Raw genomic sequence first — 16,234 nt, 5'->3', positions numbered from 1 at the left:
ACACAAGTTCTAACACTGATTTTATTTTATAATCTTAAAAAAAGATTCCTTTTGATTACAACTTTAGTGAATGATTACTTCATGCCAAGTACTCTGCAAAATGGTTTCTGTGTATTCTTCTAACAACCCTTGTGGACAAGGCCACCGGGGGTGAGGACCACGGAGACGCAGAGACCCGACTCCGGGGACCAGGTTCAGTGACGCAGATCCGCTTAATTCAGGAAGTAGGCTAGCTTATATACACAGGTTCAGCCCATAGGGTGTTACAGCGTGTCCTTCATAGCCAACGGCTGAAAAGATCAGGGAGCTGCGTGGTTGGTGCTGAGTCACTTCCTTACAGCAGGCGAGCTCCGTCCTGGGTGTGCCCGGGAGGGCTTCAGGTGCTGGAGTGTTCTCACAGCATTGCGTCAGCCACAGCTGCTAGGAATGTGCTCTGCGCTCCACCTACAACCCTGTAGAGGAGATATTATTATCACCATTCTAGAGATGAGGAAATGGAAGGTTACAGGTTAACTTAAAACATCATTATATATACAAGAATATAGAGAGAGATCAAGGCATATATATTTATATATATATTTATATCAATATACACACAGCTGAGTCTTGGTCAGAATTCAAACATAGGGTATGAGACCTGTGTTATGCTGCCTTTTAATATGTTAGTCTAACATTATTCCTTCTAAGAGTAAATGAAAGTCAAGTTTATTGTTCGTATTAAGAGTAAATGAAAGGTGTTTATTGACTGCCTAGTATGTGTAGGGATCGTTCTGATGCCAGCTGTAAAGAGATGAAAACTGGCCTGTACTAGCCCGCCACGGGGTCACATTCAAGGAAGGCAAGGAGCTTGCGGAAATGGCCAGCAGGGACAGACGGAGGGCTCAAGTATAGAGCACTGAGGGGACAGGGAGGGTGCGCTCATGACCCTGGCGCAGTGTGAGCAGGCCACACGAGCCCCCATAGGGGGTGCCCAGATCCACCACTTGGTTGTATGTACAGTCAGGTCACCTGAATTGTCTCACTGCTGATTTTATGTCACAAGGACAATGGCAAGAAGAACAGGTTGTTACTGAGCACCGACAACCAGAACCTAACTGTCCCTAGTGTAACACGTCTGTCCCTTTAGGACGCCTGGAGGTGGTCGCAGTGCAAGTGACGGCTGTGGCCACTGTGTCTTCTTTGTGCAGAGTGGACACGACCAGGGTGGAGTTCACCGTCCCGCTGCGGGAGAACTGGGCGCTGCCGTTCCTCGCCGTTCAGGGAGCGGCCGTCACCTACTTCCTGAGACCAGCCCTGCGGCCTGGGGCTGAGGTGAGTGTGTGCAGAGCTTCGTGTCTCTGTGCAAGCTTCAGAAGTCGAGACGTGCCTGGTCTCCCGCAGCCTGGGGACAGTCCTTAGTTCATGACCAGTTCTTAAACTCGAGTTAAATTAAGTCTTCTTCAGGGCCTTTTCCTCCTTTGCCAAGAAAATGGTTTCGGCCCTGGCCGGTTGGCTCAGCGGTAGAGCGTCGGCCTGGCGTGCGGGGGACCCGGGTTCAATTCCCGGCCAGGGCACACAGGAGAAGCACCCATCTGCTTCTCCACCCCCACCCCCTCCTTCCTCTCTGTCTCTCTCTTCCCCTCCCGTCGCCAAGGCTCCATTGGAGCAAAGATGGCCCGGGCGCTGGGGATGGCTCCGTGGCCTCTGCCCCAGGCGCTAGAGTGGCTCTGGTCGCGGCAGAGCGACGCCCCGGAGGGGCAGAGCATCGCCCCCTGGTGGGCAGAGCGTCGCCCCTGGTGGGCGTGCCGGGTGGATCCCAGTCGGGCGCATGCGGGAGTCTGTCTGACTGTCTCTCCCCGTTTCCAGCTTCAGAAAAATACAAAAAGAAAAGAAAAGGAAGGAAGGAAGGAAGGAAGGAAGGAAGGAAGGAAGGAAGGAAGGAAGGAAGGAAGGAAGGAAGGAAGGAAGGAAGGAAGGAAGGAAGGAAGGAAGGAAGGAAGGAAGGAAGGAAGGAAGGAAGGAAGGAAGGAAGGAAGGAAGGAAGGAAGGAAGGAAGGAAGGAAGGAAGGAAGGAAGGAAGGAAGGAAGGAAGGAAGGAAGGAAGGAAGGAAGGAAGGAAGGAAGGAAGGAAGGAAGGAAGGAAGGAAGGAAGGAAGGAAGGAAGAAAAAATGGTTTCATTCTTGTTAAAAAGGTGCTCTATGTAGCCTTAAATGGTGGCAGCAGGTTCACAGATGACTTCTGCAAAGCTGTCAGAGTTCTTGCGCCCCTGCTCCTGAGATGTGATTTGGAGCAGTAGCACCTCCGGATTCGCTGGGGCTCACACACCACGTGTGAACATGTATGTGCCAGTGTCACGCCAGGGTATTTGGAGCTTACAGAATAAAGGCAGAGGGTTTTCAGAGGAACCATCCACGGTTTTTCTCTTTGGTGGTAGAGATCTTGCTGCTCTTGGAAACTTGTCTGCGAGGCGACATGTAAGTCACTCCAAGGTTTTCCGTTCACAGAGGCTGACCCTCCTCGCCATTTTCCTATCAACTTTCATCTTCAGTCTGACGTGGCAGTTCAATCAGTTTACAATGCTGGTGCAGGCGCTGGGGCTGTTTGCGCTGGACTCCCTGGACATGCTGCCGGCCCTGAAGGTGAGCGCCGCCCGCGGCGGGGTCTCGTCTGGTGCTGTGGCTGCGGAAGGCGCGGAGCGCACACGTAACCGCGGAGCACGGCGCTGCTGCGGCTCCGGGAGTGCACCGTCTGGGGCCGATCCTTCACGCGGCCTCGTGCCCCCAGCTTCATACACTCTTGTGCTGCCGACTGTACACTAGATGGTGGAGCACAGATATCTAATGCCGTGGTCCTTTATAGAGATGGCTTACATTTTAATTTATAAGACAGCTCTTTTGAAATGTGTGATGATGTGTTGTCCTTTTTTTTTTTCCTCCAAGGAAATCAGTGGGCATGTAACAACTTTCTGTGGCACTTTATAAAATTTTCACAGTAACGTTTAACCAGCTTGAGTGTGAATCCCTGTTGACTCCCCCATGAAATGAGTAATCATCACCCTTGTGTGCGTCCTCACATGCGTGCATCAGGCCTTACTTTTAAATGCTGACGTGGGTCTGTTTCCTTTGAGGTTAGAAAACAAAACAAGGGGGAATGTGATTTTCTGCTGAATAAAAGTGAAATTGTTCATAAGCCAGCGTGACTAAGAAAGAGTATCCGCTCTTTATTCTTTCTCTTTTTGAGGCATTTTTCTGCGTCCAGGTGGGCTGCATTTTGCTTCTTTCCATTTGAATTACACCCAGGGCTGTCACTGGCACATTCTTCCATGGTCTCCACACGTCACCTCATCTGGCCTGTGTGCAGTTCCCGCGGCACCGAGGCCGGTGTGAGCGTCCCTGCCTTACCCATGAGCTGTCCCCACAGGAAGGCCACGCAGCTTTTCTGCCAGGATGTACTTAGAGCATCATCTGCTCCCTCTGCTTCAGAGCATCCACTATGTTTTCTCTTGGTTACATTTTAAACGTTTCGTGGTTGACATTAAGTAAACAGAAGTAAAGGATTTAGTATCTCTTTTAGCTTGTATTAGGTGGAGTGGGTGTGCTCTCTGGATCTGTAACTAGACACCATATGCTGGTCTCCTAACTGCCTCTCTGTCTCTCTCCGGCTGTTGCAGGCGACTCGGCTCTACCTGATACAGACGGCAGCACTGGTCCTGGTCTGCGCCCTGCAGTTTTTTAATCCCATGATTCTTGGATCGTTGCTTATCAGTTTTAACCTTTCCGTATTAATTGTAAGAAAGTTTCAGGTAGGATTTTTTTTTTTCTTTTGGTCTGTAAATTTTTTTGAGTAGCGTGGTTTGTAGGAACTTATTTTCATGCCGCAAAGGAAAATTGAGGACCAAATTCCTACAAAAAAAGCAAGAAGGGCTTTATTTGCTTTTTCTTTTCTTTTCTTTCTTTCTTTTTTTAAGTGTGTGGTTAGCATTCCTATTTTTGTTATTTCTCTGAGAACTAGAATCTTAATTCAGTTCAGGGATAAACCAAAGATGCTTATTCGAATGCCATGGATTTATAGAAATAAAAGAGAAAATTGTTAAACTTGAGTCTGTGCGCGAACCTGAGGGTCAGAACTGCTGCTGTGTGCAGGGGCCTCCTGCCAGTGTGCGCATGCCCACACCTTGTTACTGATTCATAATGAATTAAAATTAACTCGTAAAAATCTTCAAAATCCAAAGAAACACCTTTATCAATGATGGGATATTTCCTGGGGTGTCATGTTTGAAAACATCCACCTGATCTTTTGACTTCTAATGAGAGTTTCTTAAATTTACTTGAGATATAAGAGTCAGTTGTTTTTTCCTTAATAATATCACAAAGCCTGTTTTCTTTCTCATAAGCATATGAGAAACACTTCTTATGAACTTTTTTCCATCAAGAAGTCATTTTGTTTTCCACTTTGGGAAGAGTAAACCCTTTTTCTTATTAGTCTTTTGTGAGAGCTTTTATAGACAAGCTGTCACAAAAGCTGTTAGAAACAGGCTTTTTGCTGACTATCAAAAACATTAGTTCTCATTCATCCTTTTATCCTTAGTGATAAGTAAATATCACTCATATTTGACCTCTAGATACTGTGATAATCTGTAAAGTTATAAAATCTGAGAGTTATAAAAAATATTAGTATATATCAAAGAGCACCACTGATGTCTTTGTGTACTCATAGATCTTTTATTTAATTGGATGATAGCTACATCTGTGATTTATAACTTAATGGATAAATGATCAAAAGACTTGTTCAATCAGTATATCCTGAGTACCTTATAAGTAACATATTCCATCCTCTGGTTGCAAAGGTCTTTAAAAAAAAAAAAGGACAGATTTTTCCATTTTAGAAAGTTTATTAAAGGATTCATTTACTTTCAGAAAATTACAAATATTAAAACAATGTAACCACATGAAAACCAGTAGGTTATATTTTCCCTATATGTTGCATGATCTAATGTTTTAAATCCTTAAGTAATCTTAAGTGTTTATGAAGTTATATTAAAATTTAAGAATTAAAACTCAACTCTTTTAATTTCTAGAAAAATCTGAAAACTGGAAACTTCCTTAATAGGCTTGTGAAACTATTATTACATTTATTTATGGTTTTGTGCTTGACCCTTTTACTCAACAACGTTATTAAGGTAGGTTAATAAAATGAAGTATTTAATTTAGCATTGCTAAAGAGTTACAGTTTTAATTCAAACAGGCTTGGTTTTAACTTTGTTTCAGTAACAGGATTATTTTCTTGACTTTAGTCCTTTCTATTTACTCTTTAACATGTCCTACCTTGCACTCGACTTTTGAGTTATTAAACTTTCTGAAAGTTCAACTTCTAAAGCATTAAACAAGTAACTCTCAATTTTAAAAATTCCACTTTTTAGAGATCATTTTCTTACATGATTTTTATTGGGATAAGTTAATCAATACACTGGCTGCCCTCCCAGAACCATGCACCTTACTGTGGTGACTGACCCCTGGAAGGCGGGTCTCCGGACAGGACACCCGCTCAGGCACCTACCGACGCCTCTTGCATAGGACCGCGGAGGCTACGCTATGTGCTGCCTACCAAAAATAAAAGCACCCCCCTCTGGACCCGTGTAACTAAGCCCATAAACTACACACAGTTCAGTGCTCCTCAAACCTTATCCGGCAGAGCGGTCGGCACACCTGAGAACCCAGTGGGACCTTCTTTCGATGCTCAGGGATCCACCCTGGCGTGAGGCACAGGCTGGGGCCACTGTTTTGACTTCCCAAGGACCACGTCTGTCCAGTTGCCCTTGATGTTTGGCGGGTGACCTGCTATGACAATGACAGGATTTAGAAAAACTTGCTGGTTCTGTTGCGTCTCCGGCCCGGCACGCTAGATCTCTGAGAGCGCTGGTGTCAGTCTAATGTGAGCACACGGCGCGCGTCTCCGTCCGCGCGCGGCGCGAGCGACCGGCTCCAGGCGCATCTCTCGTGAACGTGCCCGCTCTGCTAACCTCCCTCCTGGACCCATCTTATTTTCTCTTCTATCTTCACTTTTCTTATGAGACAGTCCCCATGTGTGTTGTATGAATTTTTGTAAGTCATAAAACTAGGTGAATTAAAATCATCACTATTGTGTATTCACCCCGTGAGGGTCCCCTGCGTCTGACTTATCTGTGTGACGGGTCCACAGCTGGAAACCCCACAGCCGGACTCACCTTGTGGGCAGTACACCCGCCAAGGCTGCAGATGATCAGATTATTGGTTTTCTGATCTGAAACATCACACTCATTGGGCTTCAGCGGCCTCTCTCTCCCTGACACCAAAGAAGCACTTTTTTTTTAAATCTACTTTACATGTTAAACTTACATGTAAGATTCTATTTGACAAAATGATTCTACTAAAAAAAAAAAGAAAGAAAAAAGGGAGGGAGGAAAGAAATGGGGCAGCTTTGGCGTCCCTGCTGAGGACTGCTCTGTCCTGAGCCTGTGACCACTGAGCTCCCCTGCGTGCTGTTGCGGGGGGGGGGGGGGGGGGGGGGGGGGGAGGCTGTGACCAGAGGCGCTGTGACTGGGGGCTCTGTGACCGGCGCGCCATGGCGGGGGCGCTGTGACCGGGGGGCGCTGTGACAGGGAGTGGGGGTGGGAGGTGCTGTGACCGGGGGGCGCTGTGACGGGGGGGGGGTGCTGTGACGGAGGGGGGGTGCTGTGATGGGGGGGGGGGGCGTGCTGTGACCGGGGGCGCTGTGACCGGCGCGCCATGGCGGGGGCGCTGTGACCGGGGGCGCTGTGACAGGGAGTGGGGGTGGGAGGTGCTGTGACCGGGGGGCGCTGTGACGGGGGGGGGGTGCTGTGACGGGGGGGGGGGCGTGCTGTGACCAGAGGCGCTGTGACCGGCGCGCCATGGCGGGGGCGCTGTGACCGGGGGCGCTGTGACAGGGAGTGGGGGTGGGAGGTGCTGTGACCGGGGGGCGCTGTGACGGGGGGGGTGCTGTGACGGAGGGGGGGTGCTGTGACGGGGGGGGGGCGTGCTGTGACCGGGGGCGCTGTGACGGGGGTGGGGGGGTGGGAGGTGCTGTGACCGGGGGCTCTGTGACTGGGGGCTCTGTGACCAGCGCGCTGTGACGGGGGGGGGGGGTGCTGTGACCGGGGGCGCTGTGATGGGGGGAGGTGCTGTGGCGGGGGGGGGGGGCGTGCTGTGACCGGGGGCGCTGTGACGGGGAGTGGGGGTGGGAGGTGCTGTGACCGGGGCGCGCTGTGACGGGGGGGGGGGTGCTGTGACCGGGGGCGCTGTGACGGAGGGGGGGTGCTGTGACGGGGGGGGGCGTGCTGTGACCGGGGGCGCTGTGACGGGGGTGGGGGGGTGGGAGGTGCTGTGACCGGGGGCGCTGTGACTGGGGGCTCTGTGACCAGCGCGCTGTGACGGGGGGGGGTGCTGTGACCGGGGGCGCTGTGATGGGGGGAGGTGCTGTGGCGGGGGGGGGCGTGCTGTGACCGGGGGCGCTGTGACGGGGGGCGGGCGCTGTGACGGGGGGGGGGCGTGCTGTGACCGGGGGCGCTGTGACGGGGGGCGGGCGCTGTGACCGGGGGGCGCTGAGACGGGGGGGGGGGGCGCTGTGGCGGGGGGGGGTGCTGTGACCGGGGGCGCTGTGACTGGGGGCTCTGTGACTGGCGCACTGTGACGGGGGCGCTGTGACGGGGGCGTTGTGACCGGGGCGCTGTGGCGGGGGCACTGTGACGGGGGGGGGGGGGGGGGGGGGTGCTGTGGCAGGGGCGCTGTGACCGGGGTGTGGACTGGGCCACTGGAGGGGCCAGGGGACCCGGCACGAGGCTCTGACAGAGATTTCTCTTTGTTCCCCCAACAGAAAGTTCTAAACCTGAAGTCAGATGAACACATATTTAAATTTCTTATGGCGAAATTTGGATTTGGAGCAACAAGGTATGGTTAAATTTAATTTTTTTTCTTTAAACAAATGTAATCTTTGTGTACTTTTTAATATTAAACAGCAAGGACTTTAAAACTTAAGTCATCGTTGTGCCTTTGACTGTTCGTTTCAGGCTCATTTTGAAGGGAGAAGAAACCATAGTTTACTGATAGTGAATCTAATTTCCACTTCCCGTGTGTCCTCTAGAGACTTTGATGCGAATCTGTACCTGTGTGAGGAAGCTTTCGGCCTCCTGCCCCTGAACACCTTCGGAAGGCTCGCGGACACCCTGCTCCTCCCCGCTTACCTGTCCGTGCTGTGCGTCACCGGGGCCGCCGCGCTGGCTGGCGCCTTCCGAAACCTCAGGTGTGGTGGGCGTCACACACCCGGGCTGTGCCTGCGGGACTCACCTGCGTGGCAGGAAAACTGCGGATTTAAAAATCAAAGTATCAGGATAGGGTGCTAATGTCCGTTTAGGGTGGACCCGCCCTCGATGGGGAAGCCGGACTCCAGTCTGTGTCATGTAACGTTTCTGTGGTGGTCAGTACTAGGATCAGGATGTGTGGGAAGCGCCTGAGAGGGCGCCCCAGGAAAGCGGAAGTCCCCAGTTCACGGCAGCCGCACGCACGCCTGCCTGTGTTGGACGTGTAGGAAGGTGAAGGGGCCCTTATAGACGTATCACTTTATCTTAAAGGGCAGCCTTGACTGCTCTTTCCTTCTCCCGACAAGAGGGCAGCGTCCATACCGCTCACCGTCAAACCCACCAAGGGGGGACAGGCAGGTGGACATGCGTGTCCCCCAGTGGAATGCAGCACCGAGCGCCTCCCGGAGATGCTTCTTCCCGACAGCACACTGGGCTCTGATGATCGACCTCTAGATCTGATCACACAGAGCAAGGCACTGGCCACCCACAAGGAGACCACCAGCCAAACCCAGAAGGCAGGGCTGGTTCATAGGGGAACTGATACCTTTCCTTCAACCAATAAACAGCCTCACGGGGCAGGGAGAGCACTTGATAATGGACTGAACGGTCATGTAGAGCAGGTCTCCCCAAACTGCGGCCCACGGGCCGCATGCGGTCCCCTGAGCCCATTTATCCGGCCCCCGCCGCACTTCCAGAAGGGGCACCTCTTTCATTGGTGGTCAGTGAGAGGAGCACTGTATGTGGTGACCCTCCAATGGTCTGAGGGACAGTGAACTGGCCCCCTGTGTAAAAGGTTTGGGGACCCCTGATGTAGAGAGACATTGATGGGATGCAGTGTGCAAGCTTCGGGTCCTGACTCTGGGAGACCGTCTGAACGAAACAGCTGCCCAAAGCAGAACTAGACGGTGAGCGGGTGTTAGGTGGTTGCCAGCCGTCTGGGTGGGATCTCTCTAATGTAGCTTGTTTGATAAAAAGTCATGTTAGAGACACATGGGGGGCATACTGGCAGGTTAACATGTGGTCATTAGTTCATGAAGGAACTGGATTCCAAGTTTATGGATGGAGTTTCCTTTTCTTATTTGCAGCAACTTGAAAAACACTGGTAACTTGTATAACATCTCTCAAGATCACTTAAGTTTCCGTTCTTTCAAAAGGACTTTTTTTACTCTTATCATTTAAAAGATTGGAGCACTTTAAATTTTTACTTAAATTAAAATGAAATTTGTTAATTTTATTTTACTTATTAATACATTTATATTATGGTACTGTTAGATTCATGAACAAGTTAAAATCATCAGTGTTGATTCATTTTATCTTAGGGAAATAATATAATTCTAAATGTACGGAAGCATAAGTTTCTTGTATCTTCTTTAAAAAAAAAAAGGTTTGACCAAATTGGCATTCTGCACCCAACTTTAACATACACATGTGCTATTTCATCTGGACCCTTCCAGCCAACCACCCGGGGACCAGACGGGAAAGTGCTCTGTCAGCCTGAGGCCAGAAACCACCTACAACTTAGTGCACACCGTGTTGTTTGGATTCTTGGCATTGAGCACAATGAGGTATTCTTGTTTTATCTGCTGACTTACTTATTTACTTACTTACTTATTTATTTTTCTGAAGGGAGGCAGAGAGACAGACTCCAGCATGCACCCGACCGGGATCCACCCGGCATGCCCACCAAGGAGTGATGCCCTGCCCATCTGGGGCGGAGGCCATGGAGCTGTTCTCAGTGCCTGGGGCCAACTTTGCTCCAATAGAGCCTTGGCTGTGGGAGGGGAAGAGAGAGACAGAGAGGATGGAGAGGGGGAGGGGTGGAGAAGCAGATGGGCGCTTCTCCTGTGTGCCCTGGCCAGGATTCGAACCTGGGACTTCCACACGTTGGGCCAACACCCTACCACCGAGCCAGCTGGCCAGGGCTTTATCTGCCTGACTTTATTCTTTTATTTAACCATTCTTTGCCTAAAATAATTTAGCAATGCAGCCAGAAACCAGCACCACCTGCATTAATGGGCATGGCTCCTGTAACGTGTCCTCGTCTTCTGTCTCCTCCCAGAACCCAGTCTCGTTTGTCACCAGTTCATTCCTGTTTTCACTCTGGTAGTAGTTCTTGGACGGCAGTGACGTCTGTAGCTCACCTCTGGCAGATGTTGTGTGGTTCTGCTAAGATTTGACCAGTGCAGCTCTCTCAGGTTTAATTTGCATACGAGGCACCTGCTGACCTTTGCCTGTTGTCCGTACAGGATGAAGTACCTGTGGACGCCGCACATGTGCGTGTTTGCCGCCTCCGGCCTGTGCAGCCCTGAAGTGTGGGGGCTACTTCTGAAGGTCGCCCACCTGTACAGCCCAGCAAGGGTCAGTGTACCCCTTCCTTACTTCATCTGTGTGACCTCTAGTCTTTCTTTCACACTGATTCTGTCTCACGTTGTCATTGCCCATACATCCGTCTGATAAAAATGAATACTGACATTTGAAGCTAAAAATAGATCCCTGATACATTATGATGTTCTAAGGAATTTTTTAAAATTTTATTTTGTAATCATTTCACCATTTCATCATTGAACCATAAGTTAGATATGCTCATTATGTACAGAATTTGGAAATACTGAAAATCACAAAAAGAAAAATTAAAAACCGCCAGTAATCCCATTGTCCAGAGCTATCACTATGGTAACTATAATGTGTTATCCTAAAAATAATGACTGATAAGCCCACGGTATCAGTTAATAGCCTGTGGATGCGTTTCTGCGCTGTCCTGCTCTCTCCCATCACCGGGGGGCAGCATGGTGCAGGTCACGGCACCTGGTGAGCCATCCAACCCTCACACTGACTCGGTGGATTGCTTTGCATATTGGATACTCCATTAAATCCTCCCTTAACTCATATTTCTGTTGCTTAAAAAAAATGGGGGGGGTCATGTTTATAAAGCAAAACTGTGAGGCAATAGTGTTCAGAACACGTGATCTAAACCATGTCTTTCTTATGCAGATGTGCATGATGCGGTATTCAGTTCCAACATTAATACTGCTCTATGTGTGCTATAAGGTAAGACTAATCTTCCCCATTCTTGCCATCAATCCACACACAAAATAACGAATGGCTTTGACTCAGTGTACCTGGTGTACAGTTGGGGAACAGAGTGGATTGCGGGGATTATAAATACCTCCTTAGCTTCTGTGGCAATTAACTCTGATAGGAAGGCTGCTCTGTTTCCCAAATAGTATTTAAAAATCAAAAACAGAGCAAGAAACTACTACAGCTTAATCATTCCAGTTAATTTTGGTTTCAACTTAATATCCAGCAGATGCAAATTCCGAAAATAAAGATGTCTTCAGACCTATTTTGAGGTGAATAAAGTGGGAAGCTTATTTCCCGGTCACCTGCTTTATACAGAGTAAGACTACACTGAGCTGCGTGTCAGCTGGTGCCCCGGTCACCCCGGGTGTGGGCTGGCCACACAGGAGGGAGTGCAGTTGGAGACCATGAGCTGCGTGTCAGCTGGTGCCCCGGTCACCCCGGGTGTGGGCTGGCCACACAGGAGGGAGTGCAGTTGGAGACCACCCTTGTCCGTCACTCAGGTTGGGTAGGAAACAATGAGATTCTTCGTGTTCTCAGTTGGCTAATTTCTAAAACGGCCCTAATTGTGCTGCGAGCCTGAGAACCCCCATGAAGAAACGCAAGTTGTTGGTCGTGTCGACGACCTGGTGACGCTTTGTCACGTCTTTGACGTCCGAGGCTCGAGTTGTCACCTGGGCAGGTAGCCCAGACTGTGTTTTATCCAAGTGAACTCAGCCACTCTTTAAAATAAAGATCTTACATATTTTTAAAATTCAGATGATTTTCTTCAGACTTTGTTTCAATCAGAACAGTGGGTCTCGACGCCTGCTGTGCGCAGCCCGGACCTGGGAGGTGGCCCGTGGGGACGGGGACTTGCCACAGAGGGTCAGCAACAGCGGCTCAACTTTGGGGTTCATTTTCTTTTATGTTTTCACGTGAGGTTTTATTTGCAGCAAAGGGTCTAGGCTAAAAGAAAAAGTGTTAGATAATCACTATGTTGGATGATTTTATTGTAAATATTTCAAAAAACGATGTTCTAGCATTGTTCTATCCATCAAAACATCGACTGTTGCAGGCACAGCTCTGTGCCAACTCCCAGATACTGGAACCACAGAACCAGATTATGTTGACCAAATGCCTCTGCGCATTTTATTGCTCCCATATAAATAAGCGAAACTTCTTACACACGTTTAAGGATTAAACAAACAGGCTTCATCAGGATGAGGTGGCTTTGCCTGCAGACGCTCCACACAGGAAGCTATAGTTCCTCCCTGTTCTCGTCCCAGGCTGCCTTCCCACTGAGTCTTAGCTGTCTCAGCTACCTATTTTAAGTTTTACTCATTTTTTAAAGCTGTTTGGAGACTTAAGTCCCCTATTCTTGGTAGGACTGAGGGAGGACCCAGTGGAATAAATAAACCCCACTCTGGAGCTCTGGCTATCACAGGGTGGTCCCCAGACAGGCAGCATCAATGTCACCGGGGAACTGTTAGGACAGGCTGTGAGTCCCAAAGCTGGTGTTCCTCATCCCTCCAGGTTGGTGCCCCATGAGCCTAGAGACCCTGTGTGGGCGTGCTGGCTGGACAGTTCTGTGTCACAGGGCAACACCCTGGGCATGGCGGTGTTCAGCTTCCTCCCTGCCTTCTACCCACCAGATGCCAGCAGCCCCTCCCTCCACTTGTGATGACTAGAAATGTCTATGGACATTGCAAAGCGTCCCCTGGCGTGGGGCGGTGCCACAGAAGGATGGTGACAGCTGAGAAAGGTCATTTCCGGGAAAACCTTATGGCTGTTCCCTCTGTGAGTCAGAGACCTCTGGCCTAGCCTCTCAGTGTTGGACTGGGGGGGACACCACTGTGGGAAGCAGGTTAGACATTCAGCTTCTCAAAGCCTGTACAACACGAAGTCACAGGGGAGGAATGTTCATGAGTACAAGTTACCCTGGAGTGAGCTCACTGTCCAGCTATGAGCAGACTTCTCTGTGAGTGTCAGGAACTCATTTCAAAGCCCGATTCGAGCTTTACACACAATTGTAATGAGGATTTCAAAAGTTCCTGTTCATAATACCAAGTTTGCTGTAGGCCTCTTTAGGATAGTCCTGTTTAAAAGGGAAGAGCCTTTACCCGTCTCCACTTTAAAATCAAGAATCGAATAATAGTCTTACCCTCATGATGAATGAATGGCCTACCTGGGTTGCTGAAATTACATATCAACTATTGCAGATTATTCAGTGACAACATGTAGTTATTTCAACACTTATTTTCACATTGGTGAAGGATTTACCACAAGACAGTGTTACTAGAATTTAGAACAGCGACTTTCAAACTAGGAAAAAGATGTAATATCCATTGAATTCACAGCTTTAAGAAATGGCAGGCATCCCCAAACTACGGCCCGCAGGCCCATGCAGCCCCCTGAGGCCATTTATCCAGCCCCCGCTGCACTTTTGGAAGGGGCACCTCTTTCATTGGTGGAGAGTGAGAGGAGCACTGTATGTGGCGGCCCTCCAACGGTCTGAGGGACAGTGAACTGGCCCCCTGTGTAAAAAGTTTGGGGACCCCTGATATAGAGCAAAAGAATGAGAACAGATCATTAAAAGGTTGGTGTCCGTGGATTCTCAGAGTTGTAGGAATAATGGGTGATTGAAATATCACAAAGGCACCATTTGACTGGGACCTTCCTTCCGTCTCTTCTGGAACCTGGAACTCATGGTGTCGACTCCGATGAGCCCTCCTCACCCCCAGGAGATGAGGTCGGAATGAGCAGTAGGAATGGCCAAAGATGAGATGAGAGGATAAGAAGGGGACAGGGCTACCCCAGCGATGGCCGGTCCGGCACCACGTAGGGTCTAGGTGACGGTTCTTACATAACTGATTACACTCTTACATCCCTGAAGCACGCTGCCTTGTCAGGGGCCGTCGTCCCTCATAGGGCTTGAATCCCAGCGTCCCCTTAGGATGGATACAGATGACAGAATCTTCTTAGCCAATTGTCATTTGAGAAAACTATTAACGCTTCATTCATTATCGAATTAGACAGATGTGTTCTGTTAGAGGGGTGGGTGACTCTTACATTGTACCCTCACAGCTCCGGGCGCCCCTGTCTTCCTCAGGGTGCATCCCACCTGAGGGGCGGGTCGCAGGATGAGAGGCACGTTTTCTGATGTTCTGTGAGCTTTCTCGTGTTCGCTGCTCCTCTCATCTCCAAATTAATGTTTCACTAGATTTTAGCAATACCTATGACAGTGTTTTTATTGAGTGAGAGAAAAAATCATTTTAGAAAGTCAACAACCCCTCTCGTCGTAATCACCTTTTGGCTCAAATTGGTTTTGGAAACTTCTCAGACTACGTAGGTCCCCGGGGGCTGGAGGGCAGCCGTGACCAGTGTACCGTCCCGGCTGCCTGTGTCTAGCTCACAAGTCCCCAGCTGAGGGGAGGGTGCGGGGTGGATTTTGTTTTTGTTTTGTGTTGTTTTTTAATTTCAGTTCTGGCCAGGAATGCTGGATGAGCTCTCGGAGTTGAGGGAATTCTATGACCCAGACACAGTCGAGCTGATGCGCTGGATTAAGTAAGAGAACCCCTCACCTTCCACCCTAAGGGGCCCTCCTGAGTCCCCGCCGACCTCCGGGCTTCTGTTCTGCTCCGGCCGGGTCTCCTGCTCACATGTTTCTCCAAAACTCCGTATTTAGTAATATTTGTTTTCATTCATGATCCTTGCGCCCTCAGCCCCGTGAAGAAGGGGAGGCCCCGCCTAGGGAGGGGTTCGGGGAGGGGGGGCGGTTGGGCCCTGGGTGAGGAGGACGCGGCTCTGCTCTCGCAGTGACCGCCGTCAGCACCCCATTCTAACACCGCTCAACTGACCCACTTTTAACGCCCACGCGGAAAGCGTTCTCGCGGGCTGTCTCCCAGTCTCCCGGTCACACCGGCGCTGGTCACACTAGCGCCCACCAGGCCTAGACAACGTTGCAAACAAAAGCGAGAGCTTCCCTCGGGACATCCACGCTCAGTCGCGGCCTCTCGTGCCGCCTGCACGTGGTGCTTTGCCTCCGCCCCATGGCGCTGCCCTGCCGGCCACCTCTACGGCGGCGGTGGGGAGCCTCCCGGGGGGCGGGGCCGGCCCTGCGTCTCCGTCTCCGCTGCGCTCAGGCCCCGGCGCTGCGCTCACGCTCACGGGGGCACCAGCAGTCCGGTGGGGGGCGTGGAGGACGCGGCTAGGTCTCCACGTGCCCTGTGTGGGTTTTACAGAATCTGACTCCATTAGAAGATATTTAGAGACTTAACTGGTTTTGGTGGGGAAAAAATTTTGAGTTGTATTTAGTACTGGAAAATTTTTGTGCGTTTCTTAGTTCCATAGAGGAGTAGAGATCTAAATTTAAGTGCTTTGGAATTACATTTCTCTCGTGCCTGCGAGGACATGCTGCCGACAGTCTTCCCTGTGCGGCCGGTCGGCCAGCTCGGCTGTGCCGCATGGCACACTCTCGCCACGTCTGTGCTTCCCGGCACAGTGAGCTGTGTGTGTTCATGTTCACCCACTTTTGCTGACAGTGTCTCCTAGATACAAAGGTCAAAAACCCAGAGTGGCTTTTTTTTTAATTGCTCTTTAGAGAGAGAGGAAGGGAGAGAGAAATATGGATTTGTTGTTCCACTTATGCACTCATTGGTTGATTCGTGTGTGTGCCCTGACCCGGGATTGAGCCCCCACCCTCGGCATGTCAGGACAACGCTCTAACCAGCTGAGATACTGGCCGGCCCGGGCTGAACCCAGGGGCACTTTCCTAGGCCTGACGTGCATCAGACAGCCCTTCCACGTGAGCAAGGCCAGATGTCAGCACCGGGTGGCACGTG

General features: G+C 50.3%; 1 protein-coding gene across 2 annotated transcripts in view; it reads left to right on the top strand.

The window, feature by feature from the left end:
• The window catches only part of DPY19L3 (dpy-19 like C-mannosyltransferase 3), a 47,583-nt gene that overhangs the window by 13,734 nt on the left and 17,615 nt on the right, over window positions 1-16,234 (top strand). For both annotated transcript variants that reach the window (XM_066242465.1, XM_066242466.1), the window contains exons 7-16: window positions 1,188-1,311; window positions 2,485-2,619; window positions 3,651-3,782; window positions 5,058-5,159; window positions 7,850-7,923; window positions 8,117-8,275; window positions 9,788-9,898; window positions 10,580-10,691; window positions 11,325-11,381; window positions 14,875-14,957. In XM_066242465.1, the coding sequence (XP_066098562.1) occupies window positions 1,188-1,311; window positions 2,485-2,619; window positions 3,651-3,782; window positions 5,058-5,159; window positions 7,850-7,923; window positions 8,117-8,275; window positions 9,788-9,898; window positions 10,580-10,691; window positions 11,325-11,381; window positions 14,875-14,957 (1,089 nt within the window). The remainder of the gene's footprint in view (window positions 1-1,187; window positions 1,312-2,484; window positions 2,620-3,650; window positions 3,783-5,057; window positions 5,160-7,849; window positions 7,924-8,116; window positions 8,276-9,787; window positions 9,899-10,579; window positions 10,692-11,324; window positions 11,382-14,874; window positions 14,958-16,234) is intronic.

The sequence above is a fragment of the Saccopteryx bilineata genome, chromosome 9, assembly GCF_036850765.1.
Source record: "Saccopteryx bilineata isolate mSacBil1 chromosome 9, mSacBil1_pri_phased_curated, whole genome shotgun sequence".
Lineage (NCBI taxonomy): Eukaryota > Metazoa > Chordata > Mammalia > Chiroptera > Emballonuridae > Saccopteryx > Saccopteryx bilineata.
This window is presented reverse-complemented; position numbering and strand designations above follow the sequence as displayed.